The sequence below is a fragment of the Dipodomys spectabilis genome, unplaced genomic scaffold, assembly GCF_019054845.1.
Source record: "Dipodomys spectabilis isolate Male_0828 unplaced genomic scaffold, ASM1905484v1 ptg000599l, whole genome shotgun sequence".
NCBI classification, from domain to species: domain Eukaryota; kingdom Metazoa; phylum Chordata; class Mammalia; order Rodentia; family Heteromyidae; genus Dipodomys; species Dipodomys spectabilis.
In genome coordinates, this window is record NW_024871276.1 from 885,898 (window position 1) to 902,763 (window position 16,866).

The 16,866-nt window shown below is 46.6% G+C and overlaps 1 protein-coding gene across 1 annotated transcript in view; it reads right to left on the reverse strand.

Annotated features, from left to right (window-relative positions):
- Positions 1-11,286: 11,286 nt before the first annotated feature.
- The window catches only part of Ext2 (exostosin glycosyltransferase 2), a 121,787-nt gene continuing 116,207 nt past the window's right edge, over positions 11,287-16,866 (reverse strand). The window contains exon 14 of the mRNA XM_042671092.1: positions 11,287-11,975. Within this exon, the coding sequence (XP_042527026.1) occupies positions 11,837-11,975 (139 nt within the window). The 3' untranslated portion in view covers positions 11,287-11,836. The remainder of the gene's footprint in view (positions 11,976-16,866) is intronic.

Sequence of the window (16,866 nt, forward strand, 5' to 3'; positions counted from 1 at the left end):
CACCATGTAACTACATTATAGCAAAGTATTAAAAAAAAAAAAAGAAGAAGAAGAAAGAAAGAAAGGAACGTTCTTACGTTTTAAAGTAAGTTATTGCACTTACATCTTTTGGGGGGAGGGGGAGAGGTGGGGGGGTTAGGGACGGGGATGCAGGATGAAATGCCACAGTCCCTGTGGGTGCTCCCAGCACCCCCTTTCTTGGGCACAGCCCAGACTGTCTGTTTGGTTGTTGTTGTTTGCAATAAACTCCTTCTCCTTCCTCCTCTCAACTGGAATCTGTCTGTTTTGTTCCTGACTTATGACAGATGAAATGTGATCAGAGGGGCCTCTGAAATCTCACGTTAATTGAAGTCGGCAAAAAATACTAACAGTGCCCTTTTGAACTGCTGACACAGTGCAGAATGGATTACCAGGCTAGATTAACAACAGGTGGCCGGCTGATGCTCCCGCACAAAGAGGGGTACATGGCCTGTGAGGGTCTGGGGCTGCATTCCCCCCCTTTGCCCCTTCACAGCAGGCAAGCTAGAGGGGGGGCAGAGGCCCTGAGAGCCCGCTCCTCAGGCAGCTCCTGGCCTCTCCCAAGTCTGCAGGGTGCTCAGCACGGCTTAAGCGCTCAGGGCCTTCTGAGCAGCTTTTCATGTCTTCCTTGTCACTGTTTCCAGGGGCTGTTCTGGAGGAGTCCAGGCATGGGGGTTGCACTATTTAACACTAAGAGAGGTGCTCCAGGTCTGTGACTTAGTGGAGGGGTAATTTTCCATACAGGAGGTATAAACAGATTTTGTGTGTGTGTGTGTGTGTATGTGTGTGTGTGTGTGTGCATGCACACATGCATGTATGCCAGTACTGGAGCCTGGGCACTGTCCCTTCACTTTTTCACTCAAGGCTGGCAATCTACTACTTGAGGTACAGCTCCCTGTTTTTTTCTGGTTAATTAGAGATGAGTCTCACAGACTTCTGCCCAGGCTGGCTTGAACTGCAATACTCGGATCTCAGGCTCTGGAGCAGCTAGCATTGCAGGGGTGCCCCACCAGTGCCTAGATAAAAGGAACCATCTTTGTAGACCAAACCAGCCAGCCCGTTGTTCTTACAGGGGATAACAGGCTTGTCCCTGTCTACCAAGTTGGGGGAAGACTACACACGTGTACACACATGCAATTTGTAAGCTTTGAGGCAGAGTGGCATAGAGATCAATGAATGTCCCCGGTAGGGGACACGCATCTCATAGAAACTCTTCTCAGCTTCTCTTTCCAACTATTCAAATATACCCTTGGAGCCACATCTCTGACTTGCTGCCTGTGGTGAGTAGATTCTCATTCAATGTACCCAGCTGGGTATTGAGTGGGCCTGGAAACTACTTGAAGAAAGACAGCTGTCACCCATGAAGATTCTGGGTCACTTGGATCCTTACACCAAACCAATAACAAGTCACAGGAAAGAACTGAAGCAGAGATAGGGTCTTGTGCCAAGACACAGGAAAGCCAGGGAGCGAGGCTCAGGCTTACATCTTACCTTTTCCTTGGAGCGGGGGACACTAAACCTTACCAAATACAGATACAGGAAGGGAAAAATGGTCTGGTGAAGAGCTGACTGGTTGCAGAATCCTTGTGGGTACCAATATCCAAGGATGCTCAGTTCCCTCATACAAAATGGCAGAGTATTAGCATACAACCCATGCAATCATCGTTATTTACTCAAACTCATCTCCTGCTTGCTCAATATCAAATGCAATGTTCTACTATGAAAATTAGATATTAAGTTGAATTGTTTATAGAATAATGAAGGGAGTTTGTACATGCTCAGTAGAGATGCAAGTATTCTTTTTTCCAATCCTGAGGCTTGAACTCAGGGCCTGCGGGCTGTCCCTGACCCTCTTTGTGCTCAAGACTAGTGCTCTCCACTTGAGCCACAGCACCACTTCTGGCTTTTTTCTGAGTAGTTTAATGGAGATAAGAGTCTCAAGGACTTTCCTGCCTGGGCTGGCTTCAAACATGATCCTCAGGTCTCAGTCTCCTGTGTAGCTACAGTAACAGGCGTGAGCCACCAGCAACCAGCTGCAAGTATTCTTTGTTTAGTATTTTCAACCTCAGTGGGTTGAATCTGTGGATGGGAAGACCTGAAGGCAGGGAACACTGACTTTAGTCTCAGAAGACCCAGGCTAGCAGGGCTTCCTCCGACAGTTCACCATGACTCTATCCTCCACCCTCTGCCATAAATCACTGTTCCCCAAACCATCCAAGCCTTTCACTCATCTCCACCACCGGATTGGCCATCTCTTTGGCTCAGAAAATTCTGTCTCCCCACTCCGGTCCCCCACGATCCATGGATTCCTGTTGATGCTCTAAGATTCCTCCAAATTGCAACACCTCAGAGAAGCTCCTTCCTAACACCACGCCCAATTCATCTTCTACCCAGGCCAGTTGCTCCCACAGGACTGTGGGTAATGCCACATGATCACCTCACACTGTGCAAGTTATCTGTTTATCCCCTGACTTCCTGCATATCTGAGGGTTGTATGAGGACATAGGCTGTAGTCATACCTGAACATGTCAGAGACTGAGTCCTGAGTGGGGTAATGGGAGGATGAGATGTTGGATTGAGATTGAGTGGGGGAGGGAGAGCAGAGAAGAAGACTTAGGATTTAATGCAGAGAAAGCCAAAGGCTGATACAGGCAACTGGAGAATATCCTGGGGTCAACTCTGCTTGACCTTGGACCCTGCCTATGGTGTTTTTCTAGGGTTCGTGTGCATCCCTGAGGAGCTGTGGCCATGACCAGAGATTTAGATGCCTTATTTAGTGTTTCTGAGGCTAGGGCAGCACATGACCAGCTCCCTGTGATGGTGAGGGATGAGTAGTGGGATGAGTGCTCATCATGGAGGTTCTCTATCAAGCCTTGGACTCAAATCCAACTTGTTCCCAGTCACCCCTGAACCATCCTTATGCCCAGGACCTCCATTTTCCAACCTTGCCTCAGGAGCAGCCTATAGATAGCTTCTTTTCTGTGTTGGTGCCAATCTCAGTAAAATCTGATCTTGTCTTTGACTCACCACCAATCCTATGGTCCGCACGGATGCTCTAAGAAACATTGGCACCACCAGCTGGTTGGCTGGGGTACAGCAGAATCCTCTGGGTGGCCAGCAGTTTGTGGAGTGGTGGCAAGCTTCTGGGCTTCAAATCCAGATGTGCCTGCTCAGCAGCTAAGGAAAAATGGGCCCTCCACAAACAGCCATTTCCCTAAAATAGGGCTGACTGTAAACTGTCTATGTGCTCACAGCAAGAAGATACAAGCTAGAGCCAGAAGACAAAGGGTGTGACAGTTGAAAATTTCCTAGGAATTCCAAACAGATTTTTTTTTTAAAACATAATATGCCCTTGAAGAAGGGCAACCTTCCACATGGAGCTTCGGTTTACGGCCATGTGCACACCATGTGTTAAGGTGTTACTTTCACTGGTGGGAAGCAAACCAGCTATGGCGCATACACAGAAGCCTCACGTGGTATTGATGTTGGGGTCTACTGGGTGTCAAGCTCCCTCCCCATTTCTTCTTTGTCTTTTATGCATAAAGTACCTTTGTCATTCTGGTATTCCTTGCTCTTCTGAAAAGAGGAAGAAGAGGAGGGCCAAGTTACATAAGAATGAGAATGAAAATGAGACAGGGAGGAGGGGGGAGAGGGAGATTTTGGAAAGACTGGAGAGGCCTAAGTGTCCAAGGAAGGATGCAACAGGAAGACGGCCCTCACCTCACCTCCTCAGCTTCAGGGCAGATTTGGACAGAGGTACTGATCCTAAGCATACAGAGGGGCAGGGCATCACAAGGTCTGAAAGTCATGTTCCCTTTGACTCCTGTATTGGGACTGAGTCCCTATAGCAATGGTGCTGGCAGGTGGGCTGTTCTTTTCAAAGTTTATTTAGCTCATGGTTCTGGATACTGGGAACTCCCAGAGCATGGTGCTGGTATCTGGTAGAAGGAATGGTCGAGAGACTTCAAGCTTGCCTTTATAACAACCCAGTCTTATGAGAATCACTCCTGTGAGAATGGCACTAACTCATTCAGGAGAGTGGATCCATTAAGCCTTGACTCCCAACACTGAGACATTGGGAACTAATGTTCTAATACAAGGATTTCTGGAGGATATAGTCAAAGCACAGCACACTCTTACCATCTCTGTAGTTTAGTTACAGTGTTTAGTCAGTTTACATTTAATGTAATTATTGATATACATGGGATTAAGTCTACCATCTTGCTATTTGTTTCTCACTTGTCCCATTTTACCTTCTTTCCCTGCCTTCTTTTTAATGAAGTAGATTTTTGGTATTCTATTCCTAGGACTGCCTTATTAACTATGACTTCTAAAACTATTTTACTGGTTGCTGTGGAGTTTACAGTGTGCATATGTAATTTGCCACAGGTTATCTTACAACTTCCTTATTTTTCTTCCTAATTTGCTACCAATTCCTTTTCTTCTTCTTTCAAAAGGTAAAGTAACCTAGTGCTCAGGCCCAGTCCCTTCTCATCTCTACCTAGTCTTACTCTCTGGATAATCTCATCTAGCCCTGTGGTTTTTAAACCTCACCTATATGTTTAATCCTAACTTTCTCCTGAGTACCAAGTATCCAACTATTTAAATGACATTGACCTTTTGTGTCCAATAGATATCTTAATGTAATGGGTCTAAGGTACTGCGCTTCATACTCCCTGTCAACACTTCCCTCTTCTCATTCTGCTCTGTCTGTCATATCTTAGCTAATAGTATCACTCAAGGGCATTCGTTGTGAATTTTTTTTTTTACTGTTTTCATCTCCTTTACTCAGTTCATCAGGGAATCTAATAAATTCTATCTCCCCAAACAACTTGTACATCAATTCTGCTGCTATTGATCTACTGCTGCTACTGTCTTCCCTAGGCTCCCGATTAACTTCTTTTACCAATTAACTTAAGACATTCTGCTTCGTTCCTTCAAACCTCCCAGTGTCTTTCCATCACACTCATAGTAAACATCTTGAATTCCTCTGGTCTTCAGGATGCTAACACAATTTGTCCTTGGCTTACCAGTATCACCTTCTACCCCTCTCCCTATATATCCATACACACACACATACACACACACATACACACACACACACACACACACACACACACTGCAGCTACACAGGGGTTCTTATTGATGTAATGGGTTTATTAGTCAACAGAGTGTTGGACTAGTGTCTGCTTATAATAAACCAAGCCTACTCCCACCTGGGACCCTTTATGCTATCTCTTCACTCTGTATGAGACCCTCACAGTTCACTTCCCCTTCTCAACATTTAAATGTTGACCATGATTAAATGTCAACCTCTGGCTAACCTATCCAATAAGCTGCCTTAGCCCAAGTCATTACCTACCTACAATATTCTGCTTTATTTTCTCCATAGCACTCACAGACATTTGAAATGACCCTCATTTATGCATACTGGTTGTCTTTCCTCTTAGAATATAAGCCTGTTGATAGTAGGTACCTTCACTGCTCAGTGCAGCATCCTCTCACACTTGGAGACTTCGTTGACTGATGAGGTGATTACATCAGGCTTTTTATTTCTTAAAGGAACAGAACCTTTTTTTAAATCATTTATTAGATTAAAAATAAAGAGGAGAAATTTGCATCCTTCTGGTCCTTTACTCCTTAGAAGTCCTCAGTCAGGTTAGGTGTGGTGGTGCATGCCTACAATCTCAGCTACTCAGGGGCCAAGATCAGAAGGATTATGATTTGAACTGGACATGGAATTACATACTTGTAATTTCAGCTATATGCAAGGTGAAAGCAGAAGATTACAACCCAAGGTGGCCCAGGTAAAAACATAACAACTTATCTCTAAAAATAACTTAAAAACCCCCAAAGGATGGAAGTGTAGCTCAAATACTAAAATGTCTGCCTAGCATGAGGCCTTGAATTCAAATGTTCCTTACAGGGAATGTTTACCAATTCGAAGACCTCTAAGTGGCATATAACACCCTGGCCAGCGGGCAGCTGTTTCCTTTCTAACTCAGCATCCTTCCAGATCACTTGTCCACTGAGATGAACAGATGACACAAGACTAGCAGGAGTGTCAATCTGTGCTTGGTTTGAACATTCATTCATATAGCTTCCAACGGAGAGCCCGTGAACAACCAGAAGGTATGAATAGGAGAGAAAAAAAGTCCTGGAATCTCCTATGCATCGGAGAAGATGGAGTTAATAAAATCCTCGCTTGTCAGGATCTCAAACCAGGCTGGCGACAAGAAGAAGGCTTTTAGGAGCGAAATTACTGGGACTGTATCCAGAAAGCCAGGACAGGGAGCTGGCGCGGGGGCAGGCAGAAGGAGGGAGATGAAGGTGAGCCCCTCAGGATCTACCAAGAAAGACTATTGGAAACCCTATCGGAGCCTCTGCCACCAATGCACAATTTCCGTTAATTACCTCAATTGTGGCTGTTATCCCTTTAATGAGAAACACAACTTTACTTCTAAGCAGACAGCATGGCTGGCAGAAAGCTGAAACCTGAAAATCAGCAGATACAGGGTTGCACGCAGCCCTTTCTATGGAAATTAAGCCACATCCAAAAACAGAGAGGACTCCAAATCGCTTCAGACAGCAGCCAGCCATGCAGGGTCCTTACCAGGCACCGGATGGACGCTCTCTGGACTCGTCAAAAGAGGCCCAAGTCACAAGTGCTCATTTCAATAACATAAGAAAATAAACACAGGGCTTATTTATAGCACAGGAAAGGGACTGGGGCAAAAGAACCACTCATTTGGTAATCCACCCTGACGGGGCCAGACAGGATCCAGACCCCCAGGCTCTCTGGTAACAGGGTAGAGTAGGGAGAGGGGCCAGAAGAGGGCTGTGTACCAGCCTCACCAGGTACAATCTGGTGAAAGATCTGGTTAGGAGGGAGAGATCTGAAACCAGTTCCTTCTCCTAGTCCAGGTCTCCATTCTCTGTCTCCAGTCTCTGGCTAAGGAGACTGCCAGGGACATGGACTCTCTCCAGGCCTAAGAGGTAAGTCAAGGGCAGGTGGCATGAGTGAGGAAATAAGCAAACCTCATATCCTCTGCCGCATAGATGGGCTTAATGGGGTCCTGTGTAGTTGGGACTGAAATATTCATGCTTATAGGCCTGACCACAGATGGGCTCAGGCTACTTGCAGAGCTCAAGAACACCCCTAAGAACCAGAGGTCTCTGAGGACACTGCCTGCGGAACACGGGGATCACAGAAGACATGCTTGCTGCCTCCCCTTGGTCAGAACTGATTGCTCTTCAGTCATGCTCTTGAGAAATCCACAGGGCCCCTGAGGTTATTTTCAGCAGGAGCCAAAGCTTGAGTAGAAAGGTATAAAGAAGGGGCTGGGAAGGTGGCTCAGTGGTAGAGTGCTTGCCTTGCATGCATGAGGCCTTGGGTTCAATTCCTTAGCACCACATAAGCAAAAAGAAAAAAAGCTGGAAGTGTGGCTCAAGTGGTAGAGCACTAGCCTTGAGCTGAAGAGCTGAGGGACAGCACCCAGGCCCAGAGTTCAGGCCCCACGACCGGACTCCCCTCTAGTCCTCCCCCCCAAAAAAGAAGGTATAAAGAAAAGCCCATGTGTACGTAGTCTGAGGGGAAGGCATGTGGTGGCAAGGCCTGGTGGGTGGCTCTGGTCTAAGCCATCTGGGGGCTCTGGAGACAGCCCAGTGGAAGACATGATAAAACAGTTCCCTAGAAAGGCTCCATACTTGAGAAAACAAAATGCCACACCCTGATGCTGGTGACTCTGCTGTGCCTTGAAAGGGAAAGAGGCCTAGAGGTCAGGATAGGGGGCCAGGCTCACCCTCTCCACGTTCCCATTGCTAACAGCAACAGTGAACATAAAGGTAAAGTCACAGCATGTTTGGCATTAGTAGCTCACACTTGTAATCCTAGTTACTCAGGAAGCTGAGATCGGAGGACCCCAGTTCAAAGCCAGTGCAAGTGGGAAAAGTCCACCAAAGAAACCACCAAAAAGTCAATAGTGGAGCTGTGGCTCAAGTGATAGAGTGCTATCCTGGAGCAAAAATTCTAGGGGACAGAGCTCAATCTCTGAGTTCAAGCTCCAGTACTGGCATCAGTTTAAAAAAAAAAAACTCACAGCATAATGCTGCCTGTATAGATGTCTTTGTTCTCCTAGGGACCCTTGAGCCACATGGTAAAAGATGAGGGTCCTAGGTGTCTGCTTAGTTGGGGTGGAGGTGGGCTGAGAAGGTTGTACCAGACTTCAGATGCTCTCACTGCTCCTAGTGTGTGTGTGTGTGTGTGTGTGTGTGTGTGTGTGTGTGTGTGTGTGTGTGTGTGTGTGTGTGTGTGTGTGTGTGTGTGTGTGTGTGTGTGTGTGTGTGTGTGTGTGTAGCCTTGTAAGGTTAGAGTGGATCCTGCCTGATTTTGCTCCATCAGGAGAAGCTCAGGGAAGCTCTGACTAGGCATGGTTGGTATAATGGGAGCCCAAAACACCCAATAGCTGAGTAGCAAGCACTGGCCTCAGATGGGAGCCACAGGGCCCAGACAGAGCTGTAGGGTAGGTGACTGCCTCCAGGTCCTGCAGTGGAAAGCTCAAGTTACACTAGGTCTTCCTGGATGGGAGTCCCCCAACAATACAACCCCTGGCCTCCTGCCAGGGATGCCTCTCAACAAGTGGCTACGCGAGGTCTCTGCCCTCCAGTGACACAGCTTTATTGGGCGCAGCCTGTGGTGACTTCTCTTGCTATAGCTAAGATTGCCTGGGCCACAAGGAAAGGGGAAAACATTCAACCTCCAAAGACACCACTGTCATGAAGCAAATGAGAACCCCAACCCCAGGGTGGTGTTGACAGGGCCCCCAACAGGCTCTTCTGACTGCAAAGAGCTGGGAAGAACCCAGCACTCCCAAAGTTGGCTTCTGCTTCTTCAGCCTATTGTGGTTATATCCCCAAATCCTGTTTCAGCTGCCTCTCTCTGTGATATGGACTCTGCAGCCTCTTTGCCATTCGAGGTCTGTCTAACAGGCACCCCAGGGAGAAGCTGGAGCTGGGAAATCCTCAGCCAGGGAGCATGGAGCTTGCCTCTTCCAGATACGCTCCTGTTCCCCCCACCCCAGTGGGGTCACCTTCCCCATAAATACGGCAGATGCAGATGAGGCTTTCGGTGCTCAGTTCTTAACTTGCTAAACAGAAAGGGGACATCAGAGCATCACTGAGCAGATTCTGAAAGAAAGCTATTTCCTTCATGAATTTCCCCAGAAAGGGAGGATTGGACATAACCATGTGTGAGATATGGTAAAATATGGACAATTATCTAATGTTAATCAGGGAAAAAAATGAAGTCTTTCTGAGCCTGGTATTCCAAGCAGGCCCGTGCCAGTTAAGGTCCCTGGGCAAAGGTAGTAAGTAGCTGTGGGATGCTGGGCCATGCCAGGGCCAGTTCAAGGCTGCCTTCTCTACAGGCCAGTAGGATGTAATTGCTTAAAAATGATTTCTTAATCTAGAACCAGCTGTTGTCTGCTGTAGGCCAGAACATGACATTTTAATTAGCATTGTTGTTCTGCTTCTGAAATCAAGCTGTGTGTGCCAAGGGCAGATGGTCCTGACCCAAGCTTATAGTTGGGGCTTTCTGGTTGGGGCTCAGAGGGTTGTTCTTTGCCCCCCGAGTCCCTGAACCCTGAATGCTTGTTGGGCTCCCATTCTGCCTTTCTACTGTAGCTGGACCACCTGTTCCCCAGAAGAACCTTTGAAGTCTGTCTCCAGCACCCAAGATGTATCTTATAATGTAAGTGTCTACAATGCAAGCTGCTTTATGCTATGTTGCAAGATCACATCCTGATATTTCTGGAAATAGTAAAGTATGTTAAGTAGAGTTTAAATGTCCTTAAGGTTCAATGACTTCTCTGAGAGACAAAGCCTTATGTTCCCTAGGCTCCCAGCAGTCTCAGGCTAGAGTTCTTCCAAAGTCAAAGAATAGGAAAAGCAACAACATGATTTCCTTAAACTTTGGGAGGGAGAACTGGATTAGAAAACAGCCGCTAGGGCTGTACAGTCAATGATGAGCAAAAGGATATTCGAGTAACTTGAGGGCCAAGCTGAAGGCGAAAGCTGTACATGGGGCACTGCGAGATCTCACTACCCTCCCTGGCCACACCCCTCATCTTGGCACCTCCAAGGAAGTAAAGGAATTCACTTCCTGCCGGCTTCCCGAGTGACAATAAAAATCTCTTGCTCTGGTTTCTGCTATACCTTTCGCAGTACTGTGAATACAAGACAGGGCCTTCTCAGTCTGCTGTTGACTCATATGTAGTCTCTAGGTCAAAAGCACTCACCAAACACCTGTGCGTGCAGTGCTAATTCACTGAAGGAACCCCTGCTCTGATGTCTGCATGGGCCACATGAGAAGCTGGGTGTGATGCTATCTTCTACCCTTCCAGCAGCCATAGCCCACGGTTCTAATCACTCCTGAACATGAATCAAGACAAAACTCAGGATTTCCGCTTTTACCTCTGCTCCTTCTGGAACATAGTCCTCTGGCTTCCTGATGGGTGGGTACATGTGCAAAGGGACTTGCTAAGACCACAGCACAGACACCGGTCACTCTACAGAACAATGGGGGGGGGGGTGTGAGTTACTTCCATTGGCATACAACTGGGGTCATAATTATATCCATATTCTAAGCAAATTGTTATGTATTTTGTGTTCTGGGGACATATGTTATGGCTAAAGCCCAAACTGTGGCTAATCTTAATATTAGAGCCAGATAAATCTGTTTCGAATCCATAACATTTAACATTTGCCAGAGTAGATTTGTTCATCAACTGGGCTTAAAGAGGTATAATTCACACATGGGCAGTATTACTAAATGCTGAAATTTAATGATTTAAATACACCGGCAACTGTTGCGAAGTGGTTGTTCTAGCAGCATTTAACATTAGCCAGAACCTCCCTGGCTAATGTTACATTTATACCAAAAGAATGAAGGAAATTTTGGCATCCCCTAGGGTGGGGGTGGGAGTCACAAAGCCCTCAACGTTTACAACATGGTATGGGCTAAAGCCACTCAGCCACATGGCTATCGGTGGCCTTCTGTTTTCCCTGAGTGCACAGATGAACACGGACTGCACCCTGTCAGGAAGGGCCTTTTGGGGGGCTCTCGAGTGATCTCAGTGTTTGTGACACGGGCCCTTCTTATGCTTGATATAAACAGTACTGATCAGTCTTCCTGGCTGAAAGGCAGGATGAAATACACAGAAAAAGCCTAGTTCCTCTGATGACAAAGAATCAGTGCTTACACCACAGTAGGAAAATGAGTAAAAAATAATTTTAATCATTTTAAAATAAAAGCCAAGAGGAGTGACTGAGGGAGAGGCAGGCTCTGCTCAGTAGCCGGAGTTCTTCCTTTGCATGTGCCCACTCGCTAGGCCCCAGGCCAGGGCCAAACCTATGAAGATGTCAGGCTTGGCTGATTCTCCAAAGACACTGTGAAGTGAAGTGACTGGAAGCACTATGGCCACAATTCCTAGGACCTGGGCAGGCTGACGGGCTTCTCCCCAGGAGGAACTCAGTCAATGGACTGCAAGCGAAAGACACTGCCTTGAGTTCAAGGCATCCTTCTCTGGGCATCTTCAGAGTGCCCACTGAGGATGCAGTGTGGGCTGCTGGCTCATGGTGCTCATGTAGCTTTCTGGGCTTCTGTTCCTGGGAATGCAGCTAGGTGGACACATGCCTGCCACCGAGGTAGAGGCCGGCTACCTTCCACTGTCCAACCCTCCTTCTTCATTAGCGGGGGTGGTGGAGGTCCAGTCCTCTTCCTCTGTCCAGCCATCACCCAGGCCCCCAGCCATGACACACTTCACAAGCTGCCAATGTTGGGGAAGCTCTTCAGTTTCTCAGGAAAGTCATCCTTGTACAGCACAGGGTCAGCTCTGTGCTCCACCACCTTGAGGGGCATCGTTCCAAAGACAGAAGCAAATTTGTTGATGCACTCAGACCTGTGGGGTTGGTGGAGGAGGGCAGCACGGGGAGAAAAGGAAGATATTGAGAAGCTGTTCACCGTCAATGAGAGAAACACAAATACTCCCAGCCTGCTGCCAGGCTCTGGAAAAGCTAGTGACAAACGAGGTGACCTAGGGTCCCTGACTCACTCCATTTGGTGCAAGAAAGTGAAGCAGGGATGCTGTTGGGAGGCCTGGGGCCTCCAGGTCAGGGTGTCTGCCCCTCCCCTCAAATTCCAGTCATTCTTCCAGCACTAGCAGGCCTCAAACCCAGGTGGATTAGCTTAACCCCATCTCTGCCAGCCAAAGACAAGGCAGAGGGTGGGAAGGAAAAGGCTACCTGCATTTGAGCCTGGCTTGCTGACCTTAGAAAGGCAGAAGGGAAGGTTTTACCCCTAGACCAAGATAACGGCAAAGGCAGGTAAGGGAGAGAGACCCTGGGCTTCAAACAATGAACACCTTCTTCACAACATCTAGAGAAATGATGTCTGGAAATGTTCTGCTAGCTTGCACGGCTCTTCAGACAAAGTCCCAGCTCACACAAGTTGGCTTTCATAATTGGTGATTTCATGTTAGAATCAGCAGCAAGAGCCAAGAGCACTGAGCTCCTGGAGGAGGGGAGGCCAGTTCCCTTCACCCTACCAGGGGCCCCCCTCATTGTGAGGGGAATGGCTGAGGTCAATCAGGCCAACTGAGTGTGACAGCTGGGTAATGAGGACGCGTCAGCACCCGACCAGAGAGGAAAACAAGCCTGAGGAAACTGCGTTTGAAGTCAGTGGGCCCTGGAGGATAGATTTCAGAAAGGTCAGTGCTGGCTCGTTCTCCTGGCTCAGTCCTGGGCACCCAAGAGTGCAGCAAGACAGATGAATCAGACAGAACCATCCTCCACGCAGAATCCGGTGCCGAGACAGGCCTTGAGTGCCTGTGGTCCTGACACTACGGTAAGCCTGGCTTCAGACTATTCTAGTCAATACAATAGAGCTACTCTAGAGCTGTTGGCTTTAGGAAGGAATTAATAAAGAAGACTGTCATTATCAACTCCTTTCTCGTGATCATTGTTTCTGAAAACATTTATTGATGTTTCATTTTGAGGCGTTAGCTAATAGCGTCATACATCGCCATGAATAAAGCACCATGTCTACTGTTTGCTCCAAGCTGGTTTTAAGCACATTTCATATCTAGATAACCCACTGTCTCCTCGCAGTGACGCTGGGGGGTCGGTCCCTCTCTCGGGCCCATTTTTTAGCAGGAAGACTAAGACACACAGTCACTTCACCTTACAGTGTCTTTGGAGGAACAGCCAAGCCTGACATCTTTTTTATGGGTTTGACCCAGGCCTGGGGCCTAAGGAACCTGCGCAAAGCTCCAAACAACCAGGCGCTCTGACTCCTGAGGCTAAGGTATTAACAATGAGATGACATGATTTATGTATTAAGAATTCTAGGATCCAATGTGAGGGCCTTGCCGAGCCTCTACTCTGTGCCAGGTAATTTGCATACACATCTCACTGATCCCTAAAGTATTCCTCCTCCATTTTCTTGAAGGAAAGTTGGGTTTATATCTATAGATTAAAAAAAAAAAAAAGGAGGTTCAGAGAGGTTGAGTAACTTGTCCATGGCTGCAGAGATAGTTTGAACCCGAGGTTTGCATTGGCTGTAGGCACTGCACCCTTCCTGACTGCAGTAACTGAGTTTCTCCTACTGGCAGACAGCCAAGCATATGAGGAGATTGAAGGGTTCTAGCATGGAGGTAGGGACTAGACACTGGATAACAGGGTTTTTTTCCTTCTTTCTTTTTGTCTCATTTTCTTGTTTGTCTGTCTTTTGTGGGGAGCAAGGGGGGTACAGAAATGGAGGGACAAAAGGTGGACAACAGTTTTTCTCTCTTCAAATCACAGGGCAAAATCAGTGGCAGCCAAGGCAGACTCACCAAGAGTTTCCTTTTGCCAGCAGTTCTGTCTATAAACAGGAGGCATTCTTCTCCTTTCCAGTTGCTGTGCTACCCCCTCTGGACAGCAGAGCTGGACTGTGCTCAGTGTAGAACCAGCAAATCTGTATGAAAGGGCCCCATGCTCTTGGCAGAGGACAGCAGCAACATAGTCTCGTACAAAGTATAAATGACAATGTCTTCTCTGTAACCAGATCTACTGGTAGGGAACAGCCATAGCTAGCTGCCCTGGGACTTGGGCCAGCCTGGCTTGTGCAGGCTATTCCAGGTTCTGGCAAGTGTTCTTTTCCCCTGCATAGCCTGCTCTGGGGAAGGGGTGCTGGGACGAATCCCCTGGTAGAGGCCCTTCCCTTTTCTGGCAGCAATAATGACATTGTCTACTTTCTGTTAACACAGGCCATCTGGCTGGGGATCCAGTTAGGCTGGTTGCTGGTGGCCCACATGAGATGCTCTGCCAGGGGTCCAGGAACCCTGTCAGCAACTGCTCTCCTGCACTGCTTTTCCAGTCAAGGGCACAGATACACTAAGAGCTCATGTCTACATGTGATATGTTGACGTATCTGGGGAAGGAAGGACTATACGTTCTGTTTGCCTTTCTAAGGCTCTCTAAAGAAATCAGAGGCCACTAGGACTTCATGCTGGGGAAACTGAGGCACAGGTGAACATTGCCAGGCCCAAACTGTGCTACAGGTTTTAATGAATTATTACATTGTTCATTCCTAGCACGTACTGTATGGCTTGGAAAGATGCTCAGTAAATATTTGTTGACCCTATGTGTAGACATGCTTATTTGATAGATATTAATACCCCTGCTGTTTTAGCAGATGAAAAGATCGAAGGTAAGCAAGTTCCCTTAGATCAAACAGCAAATGAGTGAAAAACTAATAACTGGGTGACTAATTGGCCCAAATCAAAATACTATGTTTTCTTAAATTCAAATTGTCTGCCATAGTAACCTTGGTGAAGCTACATATCAAAATGAACAGCACAGATTCTTCTAGATCTTTAAGAGCCAGCAGACTGTAGGAATTGCTGGGTAAAAACTACTCTCCTGTGCAGCCAAGATTTCTGGCCCCAGAATTCCAAATACAGGACTTATGGCCAACTGAGCCACAAAACTTAATACAAGGTCATACACTGGCAAAAATGGCTAACTACTTTCCCTGTCTTGTGGGAATCATATATTCTGCATAGAGAACTATTACAAAATAAAGCAAGTGAACAAGTCTACAGGATAATGTCATCATTTGGGCTACCTGAGATAGCTTAAAACAATGCTTCATAACAAATGTACTCATTACCTTGCTCATGTAATTTAACCCCTCTGTGTGGTATTTTCACACACACAAAAAACTTAAAAACTTGCCTTCTTCCATCTCAATTTAAATGTTATATTTAATAATCTGGTGCCTCAATCTTTAAGCCAAGTAATTTTGCTCAGATATGCTAATTGAGTGCCTTCTGCTCCCTAGTAAATGCTTCTAAAGGGTCATTTACATTCACTCACTCCCTCATCACCAGCTCATATTCACTCATGCTTTGGCGTCCTTACTCTTTGACATTATTTTTTAAGATCTTCAATAACCACTTAGACCTTTCATCAGTCTGTATGTCTCTGCTCCTTTCTTGCTCCAAGCACTACACACCCTGTTTTTCTGCTGGCCTCATCTGTAGTTGCCTCTCTCTCTCCCAAACATAATAATTTCTCTTGAGTCTACCCTTGGTTCTTCTTTAGTCAACTGTTACCTCTGGGCAGATAACTGCCAAGCATTTATCTTTGTTTTAAACTTCCTTCCAACTGCCTGCTGTCTAAATCTATATACTAGGGCAAGACCACACAGTCACTCATCTTACTCTTCTCCAATTTCACCCATGATTAAAATCTCCTGTCCTCTTGTCCTATCCATTATACTGTTTAAGGTAGAAAAATTCACCAATGAGTCTCCTCTCCTCCCCTACCTGTATTATTTACACTGTGAAGGGTATCACCCTTTCTCTCAATTCAAAATCTAAGTTATCTCTGTTGACTCTTTGTCTACAAACTCCCTATACCTATCTAGGTGCAAACAAAGTTCTGACACGTTTTCTTCATTTTCATATTTCCTTCTTCCTTTCCTCCCTCCCTCCCTCCCTCCTTCTCTCCCTCCCTTGCTCCTTTCTTTTCTTTGTGCCAGTACTGGGACTAGAACTCAGGGCCTATGAGATATCTTTTGGCTTTTTCATTCAGAGCTAGCACTCTAGCCTTGAACCACAGCTCCAACTTCTGGATTTTCATTAACTGATAAGAGTCTCATGGACTTTCTTGTCCTGAGTAGCTAAGATTATAGGAATGAGCCACTGGCACCTGGCCAGACACATTTTCCTTTGGGGGTAAAATCTTAATTAATTTGTAACTTGCTTTCCCACATTCAGCTTTGTTCAAGGCTTCTAAATGGCTTTCTCCTGTCACTTTAATTCACTCAATGCCCTATTTCAAAATAAATTTCAAAGCAATCCTTTGAACAAGGTAGTCCCTGTTCAAAAATCCTGGAGAGGGGCTGAGAAGGTGGCTCAGTGGTAAAGCGCTTGCCTTGCATGCCTGAGGCCCTGAGTTCGATTCCTCAGCACCACATAAGCAAAAAGAAAAAAGCCGGAAGTGGCGCTGTGGCTCAAGTGGTAGAGTGCTAGCCTTGAGCTGAAGAGCTGAGGGACAGCGCCCAGGCCCAGAGTTCAAGCCCCACGACCGGACCCAAAAAAAAAAAAAAAAAAATCCTGGAGAACTCTCCAAAACTTGAAGGAGAAAGCCCTTTGCAGTCTGGTAATAACAACAGAATTCTATGCTTTGGCCAAGTTGAATTTCTTACTGTCTGTCAAATAAACCCCGAACTTGCTGATTGGGCACTGCTGATCACATGGTTCTTCTGACTACAATCTCCTCATAGTGCTCAGAATGTCACTGGTT